This window comes from Salmo trutta, chromosome 6 (assembly GCF_901001165.1).
Source record: "Salmo trutta chromosome 6, fSalTru1.1, whole genome shotgun sequence".
NCBI classification, from domain to species: Eukaryota; Metazoa; Chordata; class Actinopteri; order Salmoniformes; family Salmonidae; genus Salmo; species Salmo trutta.
The window spans coordinates 36,320,723-36,347,873 of NC_042962.1; the positions used below are offsets into that span (position 1 = coordinate 36,320,723).

The 27,151-nt window shown below is 42.0% G+C and overlaps 1 protein-coding gene across 1 annotated transcript; it reads right to left on the reverse strand.

Annotated features, from left to right (window-relative positions):
* Nucleotides 1-17,874: 17,874 nt before the first annotated feature.
* LOC115195882 (Krueppel-like factor 6) lies at nt 17,875-26,073 on the reverse strand. The gene is made up of 4 exons (XM_029756212.1): nt 25,713-26,073; nt 22,792-23,371; nt 19,697-19,820; nt 17,875-19,398 (listed from the first exon to the last, which is right to left on the reverse strand). The coding sequence occupies exons 1-4, from the start codon at nt 25,812-25,814 to the stop codon at nt 19,347-19,349; spliced, it is 858 nt and encodes a 285-aa protein (XP_029612072.1). The 5' UTR covers nt 25,815-26,073; the 3' UTR covers nt 17,875-19,346.
* Nucleotides 26,074-27,151: the final 1,078 nt, after the last annotated feature.

Sequence of the window (27,151 nt, forward strand, 5' to 3'; positions counted from 1 at the left end):
AGCAGCCCCAAACCATGATGCTCCGTCCCAACAAACTTTACAGTGGGGATGAGGTTTTGATGTTGGTGTGCTGTGCCTTTTCTCCACACGTAGTGTTGTGTGTTCCTTCCAAACAACTCAACTTTAGTTTCATCTGTCCACAAAATATTTTGTCAGTAGAGCTGTGGAACATCCAGGTGCTCTTTTCCGAACCTCAGACGTGCAGCAATGTTTTTTTTGGACATCAGTGGTTTCTTCCGTGGTGTCCTCTCATGAACACAATTCTTGTTTAGTGTTTTACGTATCGTGGACTCGTCAACAGAGATGTTAGCATGTCCCAGAGATTTCTGTACGTCTTTAGCTGACATTCTAGGATTCTTCTTAACCTCACAGAGCATTCTGCACTGTGCTCTTGCAGTCATCTTTGCAGGACGGCCACTCCTAGAGAGAGTAGCAACAGCGCTGAACTTCCTCCATTTACAGACAATTTGTCTTACCGCGCACTGATGAACATCAAGGCTTTTAGAGACACTTTTGTAACCATTTCCTACTTTATGCAAGTCAACAATTCTTAATCTTAGGTGTTTTACGATCTCTTTTCTTCAAGACATGGTTCACATCAGGCAATGCTTCTTGTGAAAAGCAAACTCACATTTTGTGAGTGTTTTTTTATAGGACAGGGCAGCTCTAACCAACATCTACAATCTCGTCTCACTGATTGGACTCAAGGTTAGCTGACTCTTGACTCCAATTAGCTTTTGGAAAAGTCATTAGCCTAGGGGTTCACATACTTTTCCCCAACCTACACTGTGTATGTTTAAATGATGTATTCAATATAGAAAAGAAAAATACTATAATTTGTGTGTTATTCGTTTAAGCACACTGTCACACCCTGATCTGTTTCACCTGTCTTTGTGATTGTCTCCACCCACCTCCAGGTGTCTCCTGTTTTCCCCATTAGTCCCCGGTGTATTTATCCCTGTGTTTCCTGTCTCTCTGTGCCAGTTTGTCTTGTTTTGCCAAGTCAACCAGTGGTTTTCCTTATCTCCTATTCTTAAAAGTCTCTGTCTTTTCCTAGCCCTCCTGGTTTTGACCCTTATCTGTCCTGACGCCGAATCCGCCTGCCGGACCACTCTGCCTGTTCTGACCTCGAGCCTGCCTATCCCCTTGTACAGTTTGGACTCGAACCTGTTCACTGAACCCCTGCCTGTCCTGACCTCGAGCCTGCCTATTGTCTGGTACTGTTTGGACTCTGACCTGGTTAATGAACTCTCGCCTGTCCCCGACCTGCCTTTTGCCTACCCCTTTTGGTATCATAAATATCGGAGCTCAACCATCTGCCTCCTGTGTCTGCATTTGGGTCTCGCCTTGTACCCTTATACACACTGTGTTTGTCTATTGTTGTGACTTAGACGATCAAATTGTATGACCAATTTATGCAGAAATCCAGGTAATTAAAGGGTTCACATACAGTGGCAAGAAAAAGTATGTACATCTTATATCAGTTTTTTTATTTTTTATACATTTGTAAGCATTTCTAAAAACCTGTTTTTGCTTGTCATTGTGGGGTATTGTTTGTAGATTGAGGGGAAAAAAATGATTTAACCCACCCCCGCGGGATGGTTGAGCTAATGTAGGCTATTGTGATTAGCATGAGGTTGTCAGTAAAAATAAAATTTCCCAGGATATAGACATCTGATATTGGCAGAAAGCTTAAATTATTTTTAAATCTAACTGCACTGTCCAATTTACAATAGCTATTACAGTGAAAGAATACCATGCTATCGTTTTATGAGAGTGCAATGTTATGAACTTTGAAAATGTATCAAAAGAATTAGGCACATTTGGGAAGACTTGATAGAACATTTTGAACAGAAATGCAATGGCTCATTGAATCAGTCTTAAACTTTGCACATACTGCTGCCATCTAGTGGCCAAAATTGAGTTTGTGCCTAACCTGGAATAATACATTGTAACCTTTCTCTTTAATTTCAAAGTTGAAAAAATAAATGCATGTTTTTTCTTTGTATTATCTTTTACCAGATCTAATTCTACATTAATTGAACATTTCCACAAACTTCAAAGTGTTTACATTCAAATGGTATCAAGAATATGCATATCCTTGCTACAGGTCCTGAGCTTCAGACAATTAGATTTGGTATGTCATTTTCGGCAAAAATGGAAATAAAGGGTCCGATCCTTTTAGAATAAGACTAACGTAATAAAATGTGAAAAGTCAAGGAGTGAAGACTTTCCAAATGCACTGTAGTTAATTAAATAATTGAAAGGAACATTTTGATTATTAGCATAATGGATATAAGTATTTTAGGCATATCATGTGAATAAGGCCTCATGTAAAATCATTGTCAAACCGCATGATATACTGTTGCATGACAAACAGGTGCTGTTAGATCAAATTATAACGTTTCTGCCCATTTGGAACAGTGTAAACACTAAATAAATTATAATACCAGAGAGTCTGTTCTAATTAAACAAAATTGTAAAGCCTTTTATACAACATAACAAAGTTTAAAAACAGCAAGATTTGGGCAATTGCTTTTTCCAACATTTTGCGGTTGCATGAGGCTTGGTGATAGTGGTAGGCCTGATCACCAACAACGACGAGACAGCATATAAGGAGGTCAGAGACCTGGCCGTGTGGTGCCAGGACAACAACCTCTCCCTCAAAGTGATCAAGACAAAAGGAGATGATTGTGGACTACAGGAAAAAGAGGACCGAGCACCTCCATCGACGGGGATGAAGTGGAGCAGGTTGAGAGCTTTAAGTTCCTTGGTGTCCACATTACCAACAAACTAACATGATCCAAGCACACCAAGAAAGTCGTGAGGAAGGCACGACAAAACCTATTCCCCCTCAGGACACTGAAAAGATTTGGCATGGGTCCTCAGATCCTCAAAAGGTTCAACAGCTGCACAATCGAGAGCATCCTGACTGGTTGCGTCACTGCCTGGTATGGCAACTGCTTGGCCTCCGACCGCAAGGCACTACAGAGGGTAGTGCGTACGGCCCAGTACATCACTGGGGCCAAGCTTCCTGCCATCCAGGACATCTATACCAGGCGGTGTCAGAGGAAGGCCATACAAATTGTCAAAGACTCCAGCCACCCTAGTCATAGACTGTTCTCTCTGCTACCGCATGGCAAGCGGTACCGGAGCACCAAGAGGCTTCTAAACAGATTCTACACCCAAGCCATAAGACTACTGAACATCTAATCAAATGGCTACCCAGACTACTTGCATTGCCCCCTGCCCCCTCTTTTACTCTGCTGCTACTCTCTGTTATTATCTATGCATAGTCACTTTAATAACTCTACCCACATATATACACTACCGTTCAAAAGTTTGGGGTCACTTAGAAATGTCCTTGTTTTTGAAAATAAAAAAGTGTCCATTAAAATAACATCAAATTGATCAGAAATTCAGTGTAGACATTGTTAAAATAACATAAAATTAATCAGAAAAACAGTGTAGACATTGTTAACGTTGGAAATGACAACTGTAGCTGGAAACAGCAGATTTTTTATGGAATATCTACATAGGCGTACAGAGGCCCATTATCAGCAATCATCACACCTGTGTTCCAATGGCACGTTGTGTTAGCTAATCCAAGTTTATCATTTTAAAAGGCTAATTTATCATTAGAAACCCATTTACAATTATGTTAGCACAGATGAAAACTGTTGTCCGGATTAAAGAAGCAATAAAACTGTCCTTCTTTAGACTAGTTGAGTATCTGGAGCATCAGTATTTGTGATGGCCAGAAACAAATAACTTTCTTCAGAAACCTGTCAGTATATTCTTGTCCTTCTATGCATAGTCACTTTAATAACTCTACCCACATGTACACATTACCTCAACTAATGTGTGCCCCCGCACACTGACTCTGTACCAGTACCCCCTGTATATAGCGTCGCTATTGTTATTTTACTGCTGCTCTTTAACTATTTGTTACTTTATTTTTATTTAATTTTTTAACGTATTTTTCTTAACTGCGTTGTTGGTTAAGGGCTTGTAGTAAGTAAGCATTTCACCTGTTGTGTTCGGCGCATGTGACAAATACATTTTGATTTGATCACAGAATCAGTAGGATATTAAACAAACACTCAAATAGGCAACAAGCAGGAACAGAAGCATAGGGCTGAGTGACTCACTCATTCCTGGCTTTCGTTCAAAATAAGTTATATTATAATGCAGAGTTAAAGCCACGTTCTTTCTGATTGTCTTTAGCATATGCGGTCTCTATTGCTACACCTCATTTCGTTTGAATTATGTGATTATAATATATTGATATAGGGGTTGATGCATTTTTCATTTGGGCAAATCAGGTCTGTGATATTGAGTTAGAAATGTAACACCTTAGAGGACTTAACCTTGAATACATTGCAAGTTTGCCCTTTTTGGCCATTAGGCTACATCTATTGGTATTATAAACTGTGGCACAATTTGGGGGATTTTTTCACACCTATCTGAGCTATTAGACTATCCTTTTGTAAATTAATTAAGGTGTGAATGTTTCAGTCTGTGATTCTCTCTCCTCTGGCACTAGAGTCCTCCATCAGGCAAAAAAATAAGGTGGCAGGTGGTCCCAGAGTTGAGAGAGAACTTGGGTAAATACAATGGCGCAATTACAATTGACATGTGGACTGACAATTTTCAAAAGATAGGACACTTTTGCCTTAAAGCCCATTACATAAACAAAGAGTGGGTGTTATCTACCATGGAGTGGGACAGTGCAGCTCAAAACTGCAGATAACATAAGACCAGCTATTGTGAAAGAACACTTGTGGATCTTGTTGATTTCCTCTATCGCTTCAAGAGGCCTAAGCCCAATGGTTCCAAAGGATAGAGCATCACCTACAGATTGATTTGTGATTTCAGAGAAGCCAGCTGTGAGCCTGTGACCAGGCACGGTGGATGACATCCTTTTCCTGCACAGCAATTTGAAGAAATCCAGTGATGGACTGTTTTGAAGTTATTGTTTTAGGATATTTATTTGTTCTCTAATATTAGAAGACGCTTTAAAGCGATTTGAGTTGTCAATGTGCCGCATTGCATTGTGAAAATAAAAATGCATCCTTCTTAATTAATGGCATGGTTTCTTTTTAGCTAAATGTTGAAATCAACATGCAGACAACTTAATGCAGGAAAAGAGGAATAATAGCCTACCTTCTGTAGTCATAAAAACAATTAGGTTTAATAAATGTATTTTATTTTGTTGGGTAACAGATCGACTCTTGGAACACAATATGATCCTTCATTCAGAAAATATAAGGGTGCAGTGAGATATCCTATGGGTTGGACAATAATTCTGTCAATCATCTTCAAAAAACATATACTGAAAATCAACCTTTAAATGCTGCATTATCCAAATGCTGAAAGTGAGTGGCGCAGTGGTCTAAGGCACTGCATCGCAGTGCCACTAGAGATCCTGGTTCGAGTCCAGGCTCTGTTGCAGCAGGCCGCGACCGGGAGACTTATGGGGAAGTGCAATTGGCCCAGTGTCATCCAGGTTAGGGCAGTGTTTGGCCGACAGGGATGCATTTGTCCCATCCTGCTCTAGCAACTCCTGTGGTGGGCCGGGTGCATGCACACTGACACAGTTGCCAGGTATATGGCATTTCCTCCGACACATTGGTGTGACTGGCTTCTGGGTTAAGTGGGTAGTGGGTATTGTGTCAAGAAGCAGTTGGGTTGTGCTCCGGAGGACGCACGGCTCTCGACCTTCGCCTCTCCCGAGTCGGTACGGGAGTTGCAGCGATGAGACAAGACTAACTTCCAATTGGATACCACGAAATAAGGGAGAAAAAGGAGTAAAAAATACATTTAAAAAAGAACGTACGTGGGCGACAGAGAAAAACTAAATGGTGCACTTTGAAGCCTTTTGCCACATGTTGCTCAGTTGGTAGAGCATCACGCTTGCAATGCCAGGGTTGTGGGTTGCATTCTCGCAGGGTACCAGTATGAGAAAATGTAAGTCACTCTGCTTAAGAGCGTCTGCTAAATTACCAAAATGTAATGTGGCAGGTGTGGGTCTGGCCAGGTGTGATGTAGTTGTATGTCTTGTAATGTCAAAATAAATATTTGAAATAATTTTCCCCCAAAAAAGGAAAAATGACAAACTTGCAACACGCATCAGATTATTCATTATGATTATGATTTATTTTCTTTCCATTCTTCATTGTAACCACAATGTCACAAACAATTGAACACATACAAAACATGAGCAGCTTAACTTGGTCAAAACATTTCTTTATTAAAGATAATCAGAAAGAATGTTGGTGCCTATTTATTTTTATCCAAATCCACAAATGAGTGAGTCACTCAGCTTTATGCTGACAAATATAACTTAATACTGCAAAATAGACTACTAAATAGGCCAAGCTTAAACTAATAAATTAAATTGCCTAAATAAACTAGTACATTTCATAAATAAATTAATTAATTAGCTCAGGTCTTGAAAATATGGGCAAACTTTTCCCCTCCCTACCCTTGCTGGACACTTTCATTCAGTTTTTTCTTCACATCAGCAAAGAAGGGCTCCGTGTTTCAGAAACTCACTTCATAAAGAGGGGCTATCACTCTTTCACACGATGGTAAATAAAGGCAGTTTGTTATTTAGAATTATTTCTTTCTGTTTTTAAAGGGAGAGAAACCAAAAGCCTACTGTGCCTATTTTATTGAAATCGTTAGTCCACATGTCAAGTGTAATTGTATTTGCGCCATTGTATTTACCCAAGTTCTCTCTCTCTCTCTCAACTCCGGTACCACCCGCAAGCAATTTTTGGGTTATTACCTGATGCAGGACTCTAGTGCCAGAGGGAAGAGACTCTCAGACGGAAACATTCACACCTCCATTCATTTACAAAAGGCGCAATGACAGTGATAAATTGCGTAATTCTATCTGCCACCATCTACCGCAAACTATTGCGGAATAAGCTCAAAACTTTTAATTGAGGAAGCACCTTAGGCTACACCAGCAGTCAGACTGTTACTAGGAGGGTGGATGTGGGTGGTCTTTCTTTATTTAATCTCTCGCTGATCATTTCTGTCATGCCCTGATATCTCATTCCCCCCTCTCTCCCTCCCCTTTCTATCTTTCTCTCTCCTCCTTCTCCCTCCAAGTGTGTATAATGAGCTCCACAACACTCTCATGGCCATCAGTGACAAGGACAAACTGCACTGGTGGAAGAACACACACCTTGGGCATTCAAACTGACTGGCCTCAGTTCCAGGTGCAACGCAACAACACACACACAGCGGACTAAGGATAGTTAATGGGGCGTAATGGAGTGTACTGTAATATAGCAGGATATAGACTTCAGCCCCTTTGTTGTCGTCAGAATTTGTCTAATGTAGTGAACAGTGTTACAAGCTAATGTAGCAGACTGTATAACAGTAGTGTATGGTCCAACAATGGGACCATTATTAGAGACTGCTGGAGGATAATATACTGGACTGGTCTGCCTTGTTGTTCATTGGAGTCTAAAAACCTCTCTTTCAGGAGTGGGCACCAGAAAAGAAAAGCAAAGAATGTAAGGTAGAGGCACAGCAAGGCACAATAGAGGTGAGCATGTGTCTGTCTTTATGACCTAATGCTACAGTACAACTCTACCACCTGGATTCGGTCTTATGTAGCAAAATATATGCGTTATATAAAAGTAGAGACTTTGAGCTACAAAATGGTGTATCATACACTGCATTTGAGGAACAATGGGAAAGTAATTCTGCTTTGAAAGTCGATCAACTTGTAAACTCACTTTTGAGAAAATCGCCTTTGAATGTTTTGCTATCTAGTGAAGAGCTCTTCGTCGTCTTCACACATCAGCATCGTTCACACCCTCACCCTAAATTAGCTCCACCGATATCTTTTCGCTCTCGAAGCGCACACTTGATGCTCTGGCCGAGGATTTGTTTACCTCTGGACAACATGAAAACAGCCTAACAAGCTCTGCTGGCAACAATTTCATTATGCTTTTTTGCAGACGTTTACTGACATCGGCCATATTCAACAGGTGTTGTACACACGTAACGTTAGCTAACGAGCCAGCCAGCCAATGTTAGCTAGTTAAACAATAAACAGTGCCAACAATGCCACACTGCTGGGAGCTAACCAACCATGTTCAACATTAGCTAGCTAACATTAGGCTCTAACTAGTACAGCACACGGCTCTGGGAAATGATTAATAATGTCAGCTAGGTAGCCAGCCAGCTAACGTTAGCTAGCTAACAGTACACTTTAGCTTAAGACATACAGTATAGCTTGCTAGCTAGGTAAACAATGTACTTAGGTAGGGAGCCAGCCAGCTAATGTTAGCTAGCTGCTAACAGTACACTTTAGCTTGAAATGAAACCACTTTGTCAAAATTAGAAAACATGTAATATCTGAAAATGTAACGTTAGCTAGCTAACGCTAGATTATCTTAACTGTATACATCATTGTACATGGACGAGTCTCCCTGTCAGGAATGCCATGCCACGGTTGCCCTTAGTTTGAAGATGTAATCCGAAGACAGGTGTTTCCTCCATCTCTTTAGCTATCATACTCGAATTCCACTGATTTCAAAACTTGATCCTCCAGAAAGTGGAGAGACACACTTATGCAGCTCCACTACACAATACATTTAAAAAAAAGCCGCGTTCGACAGGATTACCAACACAGACTGACGAGCTTCTATGGCAGACCAATCGGAACTCCTCTCTCGGCATGTCCAGCCCATTCATTATCTCAGCCAATCATGGCTAGTGGGAAGGTTGCTAACTTTTTCTGTGGCTTAACCATCAAGGCTCATAATTTAACAATTGTATTCGTATTTACACATGGCATATGAGTTTGTTATTAAGTCTCATGAAAGTTCATATGTTCAAGAAGGCATTTCTGACAAAACATTTTGATATAAAAACATTTTTTACATTCAAACGTCTCTCCTGTGAAGTCGTGAGTTGTGAAATACACCTAGTTTCCTGATAATCACATCACACCAGTGGAGGCTCCTCAGAGGAGGAAGGGGAAGACCATCCTCTTTAGTGAATTTCATAAAAATAAAAACATTTTAAAAGTTATCCTTTTTAGATAAAACTATACTAAACAATCACGTCACCAAATAATTGATTAAAACAAACTATTTTGCAAAGAAGATCTACAGTATACTCTGCACTCTGTAGGGTAGCACCATGGTGTAGCCGGAGAACAGCTAGCTTCCGTCCTCCTCTGGGTAAATTGACTTAATACAAAACCTAGGAGGCTCATGGTTCTCACCCCCTTCTATAGACTTACACAGTAATTATGACAACTTCCGGAGGACGTCCTCCAACCTATCAGAGCTCTTGCAGCATGAATTGACATGTTGTCCAACTAATCAAAGGATCAGAGAATTAATCTAGTACTGAAAGCATAAGCTACAGCTAACTAGCACTGCAGTGCATAAAATGTGGTGAGTATTTGACTCAGAGAAAGAGAGTAGTTGAACAGTTTTGAACAAATGCATTTCTTCCAAAATGAAGGAGAAGCAAGAGAGAAATAGAGAGAATTATTTTTGCAGTTTCACTTACTTAGCTAGCAAATGCAGCTAGCTAGTTTAGCCCACTGAAACACCCTGCTCAAACAGAGGGATGCTATGTTGGCTGGCTGGCTATGACTTTCCAACACAACACTGGAACTTCCAAGTCAAGGTAAGGTTTTACTAGTATATTGTCACCGGGGCCCATTACGGCATGATTGTACGATTGTAGCAGGTTTACTAACGCGTTAGTTCTATTAGCTATGCTGATGTTACTTTAGCTAATATGGTGACAACGATATAGGCTGTGTGTAGCAGTTCGACTTGGAAAGGTTTTTTCGCCTGGTCACATACAGCTGGTGTGTTGTGCATTGAAGTCCACAAGCGAAGGGAAGGGGTGAGAGGACAAGAGCGCATAGATGCGAGAAGGAATACAACGTGGCTGCTATGAAAGTGAACTGTGTTTACGTGTGATCAGGGATATATTCATTCCGTCGATTCTGTTGAATAACGTTTCTTAAAAATGGAAGCAAACGGAACAAAACAGGGATAAACATGCCTGAATTTGTCCAATAGAATCTATGTTGTAAACAGTCACTCATAGGCTAGGTTGTAGCAACCTCATGATGGGTATAGTAAACATTTGAGTATCATGAAGTAGCCTAAACGTATCACTGTTATATTGAACTGGGTGATTGGAATATGAATGACAATCATCCAATATGCTGTAATAGAAATAAGGCCATGCTCATGAAAAAAAATCATCCTCCCTAATCTTAAACGGCACTGGTCACCACTGCATCACTGTGCAATGTTACCAAATAAAAATCTTGATATCATCCTGGCCAGATTGTACGATTTGCAGTTTGTTTGTCACATTTTGCGATTAGCTTGTGAGGCTATGTCAGCCGATGTAAGCTACGTCAACTGCAACGGTGTATTTGATCTGCGCCTCTCTATGCTTATGTGCAAGTAAAGAGAGTTCGGAAAAACTCAAAGTAGGCCTATGCATCTTAGAAATAGTTTTCACATACAAATTTGATATGTCCTAACTCAGAATCAAATAGGCTTCCCCAAAATAACATGTTCGCTGTGGTAGAACCTTTATTTTGATTGGCATTTATAAAAATCCCATCAGGTAGCCTGATTTCAGATGTGTCATGTAAACAAGATTAGGGAAATCATTTTTCTTGCACAGCATGTAAATGTTTTAAACAAACTATTAAATTAATCTGACTATTCACAATAATCATATTATTATGTGCATACTCAGTGCAGGCCGTGTTCCTGTTGGTCAGGCACCAGGTTCGGCTCTTAAGACTAGCCACACTACATGATCAAGGAAAAAAGAAATCGGACACTGCCAGAACTTTGTAGAAGTCTACAACCGCACATATTGGTACTTACTCGACAGACCTAGACCCTGTCACACTGAAGAGCCAAGATGTCCAACAATCATTTATGAACAAGAATTTTCCCACGACTTGAACATTTGGTCTGAGACGGCAAAATCGTTGCATAAGACGGCTAAAATCGTACAGCCTGCAAACGCCTTAAGGAGTTGGCGTCATTCTGTACTCCCTTACCATCTTATTATGATTGGTTTATTAATTGTTTATAGATAGTGGTATGTCTCCTCGGCCTCCGTGTGTGTGTGTGTGTGTGTATATATATATATATATATATATATATATTCACTGACGCAGCGATCAGCTTGTTGGAGGTGAACTGGGAGCACAGTGCTGTAGCGGTGGGACAGAGGAGACGGCAACAAAGAGGGCTTTGTCCTGAGCCCTACACTACGAATCAGGTTAGCGAGATAACTTTGGTCAAATCCGAATTCAACTTGGGATAACTGGTGCCATGAAAGTGGCTCACCTTTTAGCCAGGTACATATCTATGGCAACGAATCCTTCAGAACTAACCTTCTCCGGGGCATTTCTATGGAAAATTACTGAGAATGATAGTGGACGATATTGCCACTCCCATATTCAATCTCTTAAAGTCTAAAGGAAAGTGTGTGGCCTCAAGTCCACTACCAATGAATAGCAAAGCACCCTTTACTGGCTCAAAACAGCCGACCAATCAGCCTGTTACCAACCCTTAGTAAACAAAAAAAATGTGAAAGGTGTTTGACCAGATACAATACTACTTCACAGTAAACAAATGAACAACAGCTTTTCAGCACGCTTTTAGGGAAGGGCATTCAACATCTACGGCACTTACACAAATCCTTATGATTCCTGCTTACAATAAAAATTAAAGCAGGAAACTCCAGTGACTAGATCAATAAAAAAAGTGGTCAAATGAAGCAGATGCTAAGCTACAGGACTGTTTTACTAGCACAGACTGGAATATGTTCCGGAATTCCTCCAATGGAATTGAGGAGTACACCACATTATTCATTGGCTTCATCAATAAGTGCATCGATGACGTCGTCCCCACTGTGATCGTACGTACATACCCCAACCAGAAGCCATGGATTACAGGCAAGATCCGCACTGACCTAAAGGCTAGAGCTTCCGCTTTCAAGGAGCGGGACTCTAACCCGGAAGATAAGAAATCCTGCGATGCCCTCTGACGAACCATCAAACAGGCAAAGTGTCAATACAGGACTAAGATCGAATTGTACTACACCGGCTCTGACGCTCGTCGGATGTGGCAGTGCTTGCAAACCATTACGGACTACACAGGGAAGCACAGCCGAGAGCTGCTTAGTGACACGAGCCTGCCAGACGAGCTAAACTACTTCTATGCTCGCTTCGGGGCAAATGACACTGAAACATGCATGAGAGCACCAGCTGCTCCGGAAGACTGATCACGCTCTCTACAGTCGATGTAAGACCTTTAAACAAGTCAACATTCACAAGGCCGCAGGTCCAGATGGATTACCAGGACGTGTACTGTGAGCATGCGCAGACGAACTGGCAAGTGTCTTCAATGACATTTTCAACCTCTCCCTGTCCGAGTCTGTAATACCAACATGTTTTAAGCAGACCACCATAGTGCCTGTGCCCAAGAACACTAAGGTAACCTGCCTAAATGACTACCGACCCGTAGTACTCATGTCTGTAGCCATGAAGTGCTTTGAAAGGCTGGTCATAGCTCACATCAACATCATTATCCCAGAAACCCTAGACCAACTCCAATTTGCATACCGCCCCAACAGATCCACAGATGATGCAATCTCCATTGCACTCCACACTGCCCTCTCCCACCTGGACAAAAGGAACACCTATGTGAGAATGCTATTTATTGACTACAGCTCAGCATTCAACACCCTAGCACCCTCAAAGCTCATCAATAAGCTAAGAACCTTGGGACTAAACACATCCCTCTGCAACTGGATCCTGGACTTCCTGATGGGCCGCCCCCAGGTGGTAAGGGTAGGTAACAACACATCCTCCACGCTAATCCTCAACACAGTGGCCCCTCAGGGGTCGTGCTCAGCCCCTCCTGTGCTCCCTGTTCATTCATGACTGCATGGCCAGGCACGACTCCAACACCATCATTTAGTTTGTCGTTGACACAACAGTGGTAGGCCTGATCACCGACAATGACGAGACAGCCTAAAGGAAGGTCAGAGACCTGGCCGTGTGGTGCCAGGACAACATCATCAAGACAAAGGAGATGATTGTGGACTACAGGAAACAGAGGACCGAGCACGCCCCCATTCTCGTCGATGGGGATGTATTGGAGCAGGTTGAGAGCTTCATGTTCCTTGGTGTCCACATCACCAACAAACTAACATGGTCCAAGCCCACCAAGACAGCCGTGAAGAGGGCACAACAAAACCTATTCAGGATATATACAGTTAAAGTAAGATGTTTCTATACACCTTAGCCAAATACATTTAAAATCAGTTTTTCACAATTCTTGACATTTATTCCTAGTAAAAGTTCCCCGTCTTAGGTCAGTTAGGATCACCACTTTATTTTAAGAATGTGAAATGTCAGAATAATAGTAGAGAGAATAATTTATTTTATTTCTTTCATCACATTCCCAGTGGGTCAGAAGTTTACATATACTAATTGAGTGTTTGGTAGCCTTGCCTTTAAATTGTTTAACTTGGGTCAAACATTTCGTGTAGCCTTCCACAAGTTTCCCACAATAAGTTGGGTGAATTTTGGCCCATTCCTCCTGACAGAGCTGGTATAACTGGGTAAGGTTTGTACACCTCCTTGCTCGCACATGCTTTTTAAGTTCTGCCCACAAACTGTCTATGGGATTGAGGTCAGGGCTTTGTGATGGCCACTCCAATACCTTGACTTTGTTGTCCTTAAGCCAACAGGTATGCTTGGGGTCATTGTCCATTTGGAAGACCCATTTGCGACCAAGCTTTAACTTCCTGACTGATGTCTTGAGATGTTGCTTCAATATATTCACATCATTTTCCTGCCTCATGATGCCATCTATTTTGTGAAGTGCACCAGTCCCTCCTGCAGCAATGCACCCCCACAACATGATGCTGCCACCTCCATGCTTCACGGTTGAGATGGTGTTCTTCGGCTTGCAAGCCTCCCCCTTCTTCCTCCAAACATAACAATGGTCATTATGGCCAAATAGTTCTATTTTTGTTTAATCAAACCAGAGGACATTTCTCCAAAAAGTACAATCTTTGTCCCCATGTGCAGTTGCAAACCGTAGTCTGGCTTTTTTATGGCGGTTTTGGAGCAGTGGCTTCTTCCTTGCTGAGCGGCCTTTCAGGTTATGTCGATATAGGACTCGTTCTCCTCAAGATTTAAATACACCTCATTGAAAAGCAGGTACTGTGAAGAGACACGCACACATGATAACATATGTTGTAGATATGTGGTAGTAGAGTAGTGGCCTAAAGGCACACACTTACTGTGTTGTGAAATGTATTTTGTAATGTAATGTTTTTAATTGTATATAACTGCCTTAATTTTGCTGGACCCCAGGAAGAGTAGCTGCTGCCAAGGCATAATAAATACAAATACAAAACTCAGCGCCAACTCCATTTATCCTGAATGAAAAGTTGCTGGTACATTGATAAGCAGACCAAAGGCATTAACAATAATGAATAAGATGAAGACGGCACTTCTAAAAGCCTATTTCACAGCATAGCCTGCTGAATTTGCAAAATAATTTTGATTTTGGCAGAAATTTTTGTGTGGCACTGACTCAACCACGGATTGATGTTTCAGCATTGTCTCAATGAAGAGTTTGGCGTTCGACTATCCATGTGCAACATGCGCGCACAATTACAAGCCTGCTAGAGGTAGCAGCAGGCGGGCGGATGAGTAATATCTACCGTCATACATCTACCCTTAACCAACAATGCAGTTTAATAAAATAATATGTAAATATAAATATAACAAATAATTAAGGAGAAACAATAACAGTAGCGAGGCTATATACAGGGGGTTCAGGTACAGAGTCAATGTGCTGGGGCACCGGTTAGTCAAGGTAATATGTACATGTAGGTAGAGGTAAAGTGACTATGCATGGATAATAAACAGAGAGTAGCAGCAGCGTAAAAATGTGGGGTGGGGACAATCAATTAGTTCGGGTAGCCATTTCATTAACTGTTCAAGAGTCTTATGGCTTGGGGATAGAAGCTGTTAAGAAGTCTTTTTGACCTAGACTTGGCGCTCTGGTACCGCTTGCCGTGTAGTAGCAGAAAGAACAGTCTATGACTTGGTTGGCTGGAGAACTTGGCTATTTTTTGGGCCTTCCTCTGACACCGCCTGGTATAGAGGTCCTGCATGGCAGGAAGCTTGGTCCCAGTTATGTACTGGAGCGTACACACTACCCTCTGTAGTGCCTTGCGGTCAGAGGACGAGCAGTTGCCATACCAGGCGGTGATGCAACCAGTCAGGATGCTCTCGATGGTGCAGCTTTAGAAATGTTTGAGGATCTGAAGACCCATGCCAAATCTTTTCAGTCTCCTGAGGGGGAATAGGTGTTGTCGTGCCCTCTTCACGACTGTCTTGGCGTGTTTGGAACATGATAGTTTGTTTATGAGGTGGACACAAAGTGACTTGAAGCTCTCAACTTGCTCCACTACAGCCCTGTCAATGAGATTGGGGGTGTGCTCGGTCCTCTTTCTGTAGTCCACAATCATCTCCTTTGTCTTGATCACGTTGAGGGAATGGTTATTATCCTGGCACCACACTGCCAGGTCTCTGACCTCCTCCCTATAGGCTGTCTCATCGTTGTCAGTGATCAGGCCTACCACTGTTGTCGTCTGCAAACTTTATGATGGTGTTGGAGTCGTGCTTGGCCACGTAGTCATGGGTGAACAGAGAGTACAGGAGGGGACTGAGCACACAGCCCTGAAGGTCCCGTGTTGAGGATCAGTATGGCAGGAAGTCCAGAATCAGGTTGCAGAGGGAGGTGTTTAGTCTCAGGGTCCTTGGCTTAGTGATGAACTTTGAGGGCACTATGGTGTTGAACGCTGAGCTGTAGTCAATGAATAGCATTCTCATGTAGGTGTTCCTTTTGTGCAGGTGGGAAACGGCAGTGTGGAGTGCAATGGAGATAGCTTCTGTGGATCTGTTGGGGCCGTATGCAAATTAGGTGATACTAGGGTTCCTGGGATAATGGTGTTGATGTGATCCAAGACCAGCCTTTTAAAGCACTTCATGGCTACAGATGTGAGTGCTATGGGTCGGTAGTCATTTAGGCAGATTGCCTTGGTGTTCTTAGGCACAGGGACTAGGGATGCGCGTAGATACGCGAGACATCAAAGGTACTGCTTCATCTGTTGCATTGTTTAACATAACATCTTCACACATCAGGGGATCAACAAGAGTGCCATAGCTCCATGGAACAGATATCCTGTAGTTACTGTATATCCCATTATGGGGGGTTTCGTTATTTGGAATTATCAGGATTGGGTGAAGGCAGTGCTTTGGCTGAGAGTTTCCTTTTACGAGGGTAGAGACTTTGTTTTTGCCAGAACTCTCAATTTCTAACAGGTAGGAACACAGAAGTTAATCACGCTGGCTGACTAAATTACACAAGATTTTACTTGGTTAACAGAGATCATTTCTAATAAATGTATGTTGCAGCAGCCAACTCTCTGTATGACATTACAACAATAGTAGAGGGCGACAGCAGATGGGACCATGCTAGTTCCACAGACTTCCATTTGAAAAACTCTGGGCCGGTTTTCCAGATACAGACTAAAATAAATGTTCAATGGAGATTCACCATTGAAAAGTGTTTCTTGATGGGATACTACAGGATTTTGGCAATGAGTTTTGGCCTGATTGGTGGAGTGCTGCAGAAATGGTTGTCCTTCTGAAGGTTCTGCCATCTCCACAGAGGAACTCTAGAGCTCTGTCAGAGTGACCATCTGGTTATTGGTCACCTCCCTGACCAAGGCCCTCCTCCCTCATTTGCACAGTTTGATTTTTATCCATTTTAGGATCAAGGCTATAACCTAACAGAATATGGAAAAAGTCAAGGGGTCTGAAAACTTTCTGAATGTACTGAAAATATTGTGGCCATGCTTCACTGATCTTGCTGCAACAAATTCCTTTTCACCCACAGCATGGGATGTCCATGATATTGAATAGAATAAGTCCATGTACTTTGTTATACCTCAATTTTTAATCCCTGAGTCTAGCCTTAGACATTTAATGACATGTTACAATAAATTATCCTTTAACATTATTATTTTGGTCCCTTGCCCTGCAAAAAATATCCTAGTGTCTAAATTCCCCATCCATTAACATCCTATTGTACTGTTTATACACAGGACAAATAACATTGAAGAAAGATGTCAAATAGTTCCATGTGTGTACATAAACAATCAGTTTCGAATGGGGAGAGATGGACTGATCTTTTACAGAATCTTGTTTACCATTGGTTTTGATAACACTGTAGCTGCTTGGACTAAAACAAAATGTGAATGCCCAAATGGGCCAATAGCAAACTCCCAGAATCAGTAGTCTAACAGATTCTATGCCAGCAAAACATGAATTAGTAATGCAATACAAGGTAAGGCCTGTCCAACTAGAGCTTGATAATTACAATAAATCTTTAGGGTTTTTCCCTTGCTTGGTTGGAGGGGGGGATATTGGTATACAGTGAGACTGGTCCCACAGTTCTCTACAAACCCAAAGGCCAGACATTCTTGAACGCAGCACTATCGCTTTCCCTTTAAGTCAACCTTGTCTTTACACAAACCAAAAGCTTCATGCCCTAGTGCTAGGGTGCCTCTGAAAGGGCACCCTATTCCATATAGTGCACTACTTTTGACCACCGTACATAGGGGTCTGGTTGAAAGTAGTGCCCTATAAAAGGAACAGGGTGCCATCTCGGACTTAGCCCTATAGTCTCATCAGGTTGTTTTTTACCATTGAGCTACATTTTTACTTAACACCAAATGTGGAACTACATATTGTACAGACTAGTAGTACATTTGTTTAATAATACATTGTTTAAAGTGCTCTACATGATGACTTGAAGATATCCCTTTAAATTCTATTTACATGGGTCTTGTTCTGATTCGACTGAATGTACTATATAGACAGGTTATAGCAAAACAAAAGCACCCTGATGATCTAACAGAGGATCTTTACTCTGCATGTTATAAACAAACACTTTATTCACAATCTACATTTGGGCTAATAGGCCTAGCTGTCTCTGAAAACAAGGAACGGTGCAAGTAAGTTCATGTGAAATTGAGCCTTAATAAATCTTTTCAAATCACCCATAAAACATGACCCCCACCAGGAGAAAACCAAACCACAAGTCTAGGTCACTTACATAAGACACCATTAAGTTAATTAATAGTGCATTATCAGGTAGAAAAGATGGAATATACAAAATCGAGTCCTAAAGGCATAGATGAGTGACAAAAAAAAAAGCTTCATGAATGAATCAGTTAATTAGGCAATCGCGATTTTTCCAACAAAAGAAAGTACTGAATACAAAAAAAAGACTATGTACAATATTGTAACATTTAACTGTTCGTATTTCGCTGCTGTTTTATTGAAATCTATTTGCAGTCCTGATTACGGAATAACAGGAAAAGCAAATAAACTCTAGAACCATGCTACACCTGTCTGATACTGAAGTTATAGTATAGTTTGTTGCGTTATAACTTCTAAGCACATTAGCTGTGTTATAAAAAACAAGCTATGTACATATTGCACATTTAATAACTGCACCAAACACTAGAAAAAAGCTCACATAGTGGAGTTTCTGCCCTGCTAACTGGAGGGGATACAACATCACCTCCTATCACAACCCCTCAAGGCTTCTGGCAAAACCCTTTTTTTTCTTCTTTTTTTTTTATAATTAACTCAGTCTCGCTGCTGCTTGACAGGCAGGTAGACACTTTCCTCAGACACCTGTACTCACGACCACAAGGAAACAGAACTTGTTCCCATACCATTCAGTCCACAGAAACACCGGTACAATAAGACCTTTGCTTCCTCCTCTTTGCACACTGGCAAGTCAACCCAGTCAGACATTCGCAGTCCACACATGCTTACCTTAGACAGTTTTTGTGAAGTACCAGTGTATCGGTTGTCGAGGAGACAGTTGCGCCACCTCAATACATCATGCACCAACCACACATACAATGCATTAATTTCTTTTTTTGTCTTAATTTCTCTTTCCCATTCCTTCCAGTCCCTCAATTAAATTGTCTACTTCCTTCCATACATAATTTTGTCATTAGTTTTCTCCAAGGGGTTCGTCCATCCCAGAGGCACTGGGTATGGTGCAAAATGGCATGCTTTGGCTTTAACACGCTCCCCTAGCTCAGTCTTCTGAAGGGCAGTTCAACCATGAGACTGGTATTGAGACGACATTCCCCTTTGCTGCGTTAGTTCGTTTCACTAAATGGCTTACATTGCTCCGCGACGCTCAGAGGTGTCTCTTCATGTGGAGGGCAAGGTGATCGGACCTGGAGAAACACCTGGAGGCAAACCGAGAGATGGAAAGTGTGAACTGGAGCGTACTACTACAAGTACAGCTCCCAAATGAACACAGGCTGGCAATATAATTACATATTTTAAGAATAGAATTACACATTTGACTAAGCATTTTCAGGAAGCACTTGTTAACAATGCAATGCTATTCACATCAATGAATGAACAAACATACTAACAACTCACACTTGAGTAAATGGTATCAAGAGGGATTGTGTAAACACTCAGGTGCAGGTGGTCTCAATTCTAGATAGCATAGCGATAGAACATAGTGATGGAGCTTACCTTTCACAGTGACTGCATTTAAATGGCTTGGCCCCAGTGTGCTTCCTGAAGTGTCTAGTTAGCTCATCACTCCGTGCAAATCGCCACTCGCAGCCCTTCCATGAACACCTGTATGGTTTTTCACCTATGAAATAAAAATCAACTGTGAAATTAATGCAATATTGTACAATCAATTTTTAACCTCCAGTCAATGTGAAACATGCTGTGTGCTAAGCTAAGGTCATTGTAAATTGTCATCTTTCTTCTAGTCAATGACCTTTGGTAGTAAAGAGAATGGAAGTGACATGGCGGTAATCACTTGACAGACAACTTTACTCAGACACTACAATAAATCTAGTCTAATTCCAATGAACCTGTTACAGAACTCAAAAACATGTTAGGACCACAGAAAGTCCTCTTATCCGTTGGACGTAATTGCAGTCTTAAAGAGTCCGAGCTCGTAGAGAAAGCCACATGTAATTTCACACTGCTAATCAAAAATAGGGAATGGTCAGTCTCCCCTTTCCCATGCTGAAACTAAATCTGTTTTGAAGAGCAATAGCTAACTGCTGTATCCCAAATGGCACTATTCCCTATACCTACAGTGCATTCGGAAAGTATTCAGAACCCTTGACTTTTTCCACATTGTTATGTTACAGCCTTATTTTAAAAATGGATAACATGTTTTTCCTCAATCTACACACACCATACCCAATCATGACAAAGCGAAAAAAACGTAACTGAAATACCTTTACATAGGTATTCAGACCCTTCGCTATGAAACTTGAAATTGAGCTCAGGTGCATCCTGTTTCCATTGGTCATCCTTGAGATGTTTCTACAACTTGATTGGAGTCCACCTGTGGTAAATTCAATTGATTGGACATGATTTGGAAAGGCACACACCTGTCTGTATAAAAGGCCCCACCGTTGACAGTGCATGTCAGAGCAAACACAAAGCCATGAGGTCGAAGGAATTGTCCTAGAGCTCCGAGACAGGATTGTGTCGAGGCACAGATCTGGGGAAGGGTACCAAAACATGTCTGCAGCATTGAAGGTCCAAGAACACTGTGGCCTCCATCATTCTTAAATGGAAGATGTTCGGAACCACCAAGACTCTTCCTAGAGCTGGCCGCCCGGCCAAACTGAGCAATCGGGGGAGAAGGGCCTTGGTCAAGGAGGGCCTTGGTCAAGGAGGGCCTTGGTCAAGGAGGGCCTTGGTCAAGGAGGGCCTTGGTCAAGGAGGGCCTTGGTCAAGGAGGGCCTTGGTCAAGGAGGGCCTTGGTCAAGGAGGGCCTTGGTCAAGGAGGGCCTTGGTCAAGGAGGGCCTTGGTCAAGGAGGGGACCAAGAACCCGATGGTCACTGACAGAGCTCCAGAGTTCCTCTGTAGAGATGGGAGAAACTTCAGAAGGACAACCATCTCTGCAGAACTCCACCAATCAGGCCTTTGTGGTAGAGTGACCAGATGGAAGTCACTCCTCAGTAAAAGGCACATGACAGCCCACTTGGAGTTCACCAAAAGGCACCTAAAGACTGACCATGAGAAACTGTATATAGTGCACTACTACCCATAGGGCTCTGGTCAAGGTAGTGCACTATAAAAGGGAATGGGGTGCCATTTGGGATGTAAACCAAGTCCCTTCCATCCCCATATGCACTGTGGCTGCCTTTCAGTGTGACCGTCTCTCCTTCCCCTCAGCATTCAGACACATTCAAGGTAGATTAGGTCACAGTCATGCGTGGCTAATATTCTGAGTAACTGCACTGTGGCACTCCGACTGCATGAGGACTCGCAACAAACTGGATCTGGAATTTTGATTACATTACACAACTAACAAACAAGACAGACAATACCATTTGGTGAAATAAAGAATAGCAATTTCTTGCAGTTAAATAACATATGACTTCTGTGTAAGAGTAATGAAGGCAAGCTAGTCATGGCTCTCAACAGCATCATGCCAAAAACACTAGACCCCCTACAATTTGCATACCGCCCAAACAGATCCACAGATGACGCAATCTCAATCGCACTCCACGCTGCCCTTTCCCACATGGACAAAAGCAGAGACCTGGCAGTGTGGTGCCAGGATAACAACCTCTCCCTCAACGTGATCAAGACAAAGGAGATGATTGTGGACTACAGAAAAAGGAGGACCGAGCACACCCCCATTATCGTCGATGGGGCTGTAGTGGAGCAGGTTGAGAGCTTCAAGTTCCTTGGTGTCCACATCACCAACAAACGATCAAGGTCCAAACACACCAAGACAGTTGTGAAGAGGGCACGACAACACCTTTTCCCCCTCAGGAAACTGAAAAGATTTGGCATGGGTCCCCAGATACTCAAAAGGTTCTACAGCTGCACCATTAAGAGCATCTTGACCGGTTGCATCACCGTCTGGTATGGCAACCAATCGGCATCTGACCGCAAGGAACTACAGAAGGTAGTGCGTACGGCCCAGTACATCACTGGGGCCAAGCTTCCTGACATCCAGGACCTATATACTTGGCAGTGTCAGAAGAATGTCCCCAAAAAAAGTGTCAGACTCCAGTCACCCAAGACTTCTCTCTACTACCGCACGGCAAGCACTACCGGAACACAAAATCTCAGACCAAAAGGCTCCTTAACAGCTTCTACCCCCAAATGGCCACCTGAACTATTTACATTGACACCACTCCTCCTCCCCCCCTTTTTACACTGCTGCTACTCACTGGTGATCTATGCATAGTCACTTTACAAAGAGCTCGACTACCCTGTACCCCAACACAGTGACTCAGTATCGGTACCCCCTGTATATAGCCTCTTTATTGTTATGTCATTTTCTTGTTACATTTTGATTTAGTTTATTTAGGAAATATTTTCTTTACTCCATTTCAAGAACTGCATTGTTGGTTAAGGGGCTTGTAAGTAAGCATTTCACGGTAAAGTCTACCTACACCTGTTGTTTCGGCACATGTGACAATTAACATTTGATTTGAAGTGAGAAAGCTTTGTGCCATCAATGTCACTTTGGCTCAGGTTGTCATTTTCTCCCCCCAAGGTTATGCAATGCAACACAATGAAAACACCAAAGACTGGCTTTCGGTGTGATAGCGTAGCGAAATGTGTGTTTCACAACCTGTATGAGTGCGCTGGTGTGCTTTTAAGTGGGAACTCTTTGTGTAAACCTTGCGGCATCCGTTGAAGTGACACCTGTGCACCCGTCTCCTCCCATCCGGCAATGGATCTCCACTGACCAGTCTAGTCTTTCCCGAGTTCTTCCCGATGCCGCCTGTCTGCATTTCTACCGGCAAGTGCAATTCCGTGTGTACGCTTCCCCAGCCTTGTGAGATGCTGGGTTCCGAGCTGACCTCTGGGGAGGATGGTGGAGTGCTAATGATACAAGTGCTAAAAGGTCCAGAACAGGCCAGAACCGACCCCAGAGGGTTTGAGGTAAAACTGTGTGGTTGCGTGAGCTCCCCAGAACTGTCTGATGCTTCGCTGTTGGCGTCAGAGTTTACACTTTTGGTTTGCAAGATTGGGCTATCCTGATTGTCCTCTTTGACCAGAGGGATCTTTGAGTTGGAGTCAATCGCTTCATCCCCACAGGCCAGGATCAGCTTGCTCCACAGGTCATGCTCCTGCGTCTTGAACTTGATATTGGACGTTGTTGAGACGTAAGGCTCGCTCTGTAGATACCGTTCCAACTCCAAGCATGTCTGGTTGAGGAACAAACAAAAGCACATGATTAGAATGCATTAATAGAAAAGATCACAAGGTACATTGCATTTCAGACATCTACCAGACCACCAACAAAAGCAGTAGTAGCAACAGCATTGATGTCTTATGACATCATAGTTGTGCTACTTGTTTATTTTTGGCTTACAGAGTAGAACAGCTGGGTAAACCACAGCCTCACAAGTTCAAACATCCAAGACTTATCGCATGCATCTTCCTTCCCCCCAGAATGCAGTCATTCAGTTCTCCATTCGTTATAAATATATATTCAGATTTGATCCTAGATCTTGAAGATTCCTTAAAAGCAGGGTCATCTGCTTGGAGGTATAGTAGGATGTAGGTTTGACAAGAATAGCTGAAAATAAAAATCTGCCCTAAGCAAAGGGCATAACTGCCCCTTCCACAATCTTAGCCAATCATTTCAAGTTGCATTAGTACCTACTTATGTGCACAGGAATTGGTCACTGCTGACATTTGATACAGTTTGGATATAAGCATACTGAAATACACTGATCGACATGCAAATTAATGCAATGTGTTTCAGAGGAATAAACCTTATGGTCAGTATTATTGAGTGAGAGATCAGACTATGGTTTTTATAAGTAAAATACCTTTTCAATTAATAAAAAAAAAAGTTATAAATTAATGGAAGTCCATTCCCGTCAATACTATATAAAAAAAATTGATAACACACATAGGATATGTGTTTCTTCATTTGTAGCATTGTGTGGCGATTTCAATCTATCCATGTCGCAGAGATCAGCACAGCAGGGCTGCTGGCAAATGTATGGCGAGATGGCATTTGCAACAGCACTTGATTTAGTTTAATACATTTTTTTACACAAAAGCATTGAAAACAGGGAGAAAGTACTGTTGTTTAGACTGATTTGCCTTATGATGTCAACTTGTGCACAATTAATCGGTGTTAAAAATCTGAACTATAGCCTACTCATAACCACAGTTTTAGGTATCCTAGAGAAGCCTATGTCCTCCGATCCCCTCTGGCCAGGGGAAAGGAAGTGGTAACATCATGCATTTATAGCATAAAATATACCAATTTATTTGTGTTAATAGAACATTTGAATGTGATAAAATGTGGTTTATACGGATACTACGGATGACATACTCTGTGAGTAACTTTCGCTAGCAACTGCAAGCTAGCTAGATTGCACAGATTGAATGCATAAATGTTTCATGTTTTTCGACCTGTCCCCAAATTAATATAGTTGGTTCAGAGTTCATTTTGATATTTCAACCTGCTGTCCTCATTGCTTCTGGTGTGGGTGGACACAATCAACGTAAGCCGCACACGTGCGGTCTGGTCAGCATGTTAGGAAACTACTTGCATCAATTTCAATCACATATGATTAAGATTAAAATTGTGGTCAGTTATGCAAGACTATTGGTGTAAATTATATACATTGTCAAAATTAAATGAATACATTTTAGGGTGGCTATATTCTGGTTAGGCTACTTTGCAGCAACAAAACATCCACTTATGAACGAGGTCAGCTCCACAGCATTTTGACTGACATCCCTATTATTAGGCTACTTGAACCAAATAATTGCTTTCGAGTTTATTTATTTGATTCATAAAGGCTTGCACATGCAAGATCTTAAAGAAAATATCAAACCACTAGGCTACCCTACCAGATACTAGTCACGTCCTATTAATTACAATGCAGACTCCCGAGATGTCAAACATTGCCACACTGACTTGTGCCATACATTGACTGGTAGCAATGGTCTCCTTCGAATCAACAAGCTGTATAAAACGCCATATCTTTTGCATCTGTGGCTAACCGGTGAGGCTGGTTGGGCCTCCATTCAGAGATGTCCATATAAATAAGAAATAGACTATGCTTGGTTATTTTTTTACATGTTCTAGACAAGAGCATGGTTTCCCAACGCAGTCCTGGGGCTTCCCCTGTTGGTTTTTGCCCTAGCGCTACACAGTTGATTCAAATAATCAAAACTTGCTAAAGAGTTAGTTATTTGAATCAGCTGTGGAGTACCTGGCCAAATACCAAAACGTGCACGGGGGCCCAAGACCAAGTTCTAGGGCTTTCACGCACGCTGAGAGTTCGAATTTGACACATCCAGATGGACACGGAAATCTGCATGTTTGAACTACTGACAAGTTGACAAAAATATACATTGTGTAAAACTGAAGAAAGAAAATGAATGCATGGGCAACTGTTTGACCACAGACAAATAGAGGACATTTGAATGCAGTCAAAGTGCATTCATAAGATACAAAGTATTAATTGATACAGCTGTTAAATCAACAGTTTCAAATTATAATAAATAATATTAGGCTACCTGCTGCCAATATTCCTCCAGTGATGGTAAGGCTGAAAAGTAGCCCGTGTCGTGTACAATCTGAAGTTCGTGAAAAATGCTGCACATGGGTAGAACATCCATTTCAAATCCGAAATGTGGGCTAAAAAGCTGCGATTCAACAAGATCAATATGTTAAAAATGTTGGTCAATCTCGAACAGGCAAGTAAGATCCTTGTTTTACTTGCACATATAAAGTGCACTGCAGCGAAACGTCGTTTCGCTGCCCCGTTGACAGACGACTGTTCCTCGCTGGTGTTGAAATTACACTATATACAAGCGCTGAACTAAACGCAAAGCCAGTAACATGTAACTTCCGTATTCAAACCTAGCAATTTACCCAACACCTCGTAACAATGTTACGCTTTTGGAATGTTAACCAATGGAACTCGAATCAGTTTGCCCGAGCGCATATGCTCAAATTCGTTTTGCATGGCACGATGCCCCGGGTGAGCGGAGTTTGCTATTTTAGACCATTACATTGGTCCTTAAGTGTAAGCGCCATCACTCGGGCCACCGGGCCATGCAAAACGAACTCCATCTAAGATATCACAACCAATCATCATCGTTTCCTGACATCATTTGGTCCTGTAAAATTTTGTATTGGTGAATTTGACTCATAGATCCTTTACATTCATTGGACAGCTATTTTTAGAAGTGTGTGTGTGTGTGTGTGTGTGTGTGTGTGTGTGTGTGTGTGTGTGTGTGTGTGTGTGTGTGTGTGTGTGTGTGTGTGTGTGTTATTGCCTGCTCTCTTCGAGTGTCAGTGAGTTGCGCCTCTGCAGTTTTCGCCACAGAGAGCGCATTTGAGCAGCAACAATGTTTCCTGGTTGAAGACATTTCAATGTAGTATACTTTCTGCAAGTTATTCACCTCTAAAACTAAGTTTGCGATAACACTAGATAGCCAGATTAGCTAGCTAGCACAAAAACTAGCTTGTCGAACGTACATGGAAACTTTCACGACCAGAACCAAAGGAAAGAAATGGAGGTCGTCCAGATGGACAATTAACCACAAAAGATGGTATGATTTTGGATACTCCTCTTCAGAATGTAACTGTGGGGGGAAATACTGCAATGGGTGATGAAAATGTGGTGAGCACGGACAACAATGCTCACAACTTGCGCCCCTCCAGTCCCCAGCACAGGCCGTTACCTTATGACCCCTGCACTCCAGTCAAGCCCCAGGGGAAAAAGATGAGAGGCCAAGAGGGTATGTCACTTCTTGAGATGCAAAACAATATTGCAATGCCTTTGACAGCAAAGATAGATGAAAGGGCAAATGGCTTGGAGATCATGGTTAGCAAAGATAGATGAAAGGGCAAATGGCTTGGAGATCATGGTTAGCAAAGATAGATGAAAGGGCAAATGGCTTGGAGATCATGGTTAGGGCGAATACGATGAAAATTGAGGCCATTAAAA

Bases quoted from the DNA above. Each gene is read 5' to 3' on its own strand.
- LOC115195882 (XM_029756212.1), bottom strand. From the start codon at position 25,814: ATGGATGTTCTACCCATGTGCAGCATTTTTCACGAACTTCAGATTGTA. The intron at 23,372-25,712 runs GTAGCCTAATAT...TTCCTCAACCAG, and splicing joins TGGAGGAATATTGGCAGCAG to ACATGCTTGGAGTTGGAACG. The intron at 19,821-22,791 runs GTTGTGAAACAC...TTTATTTCATAG, and splicing joins ACACCAGCGCACTCATACAG to GTGAAAAACCATACAGGTGT.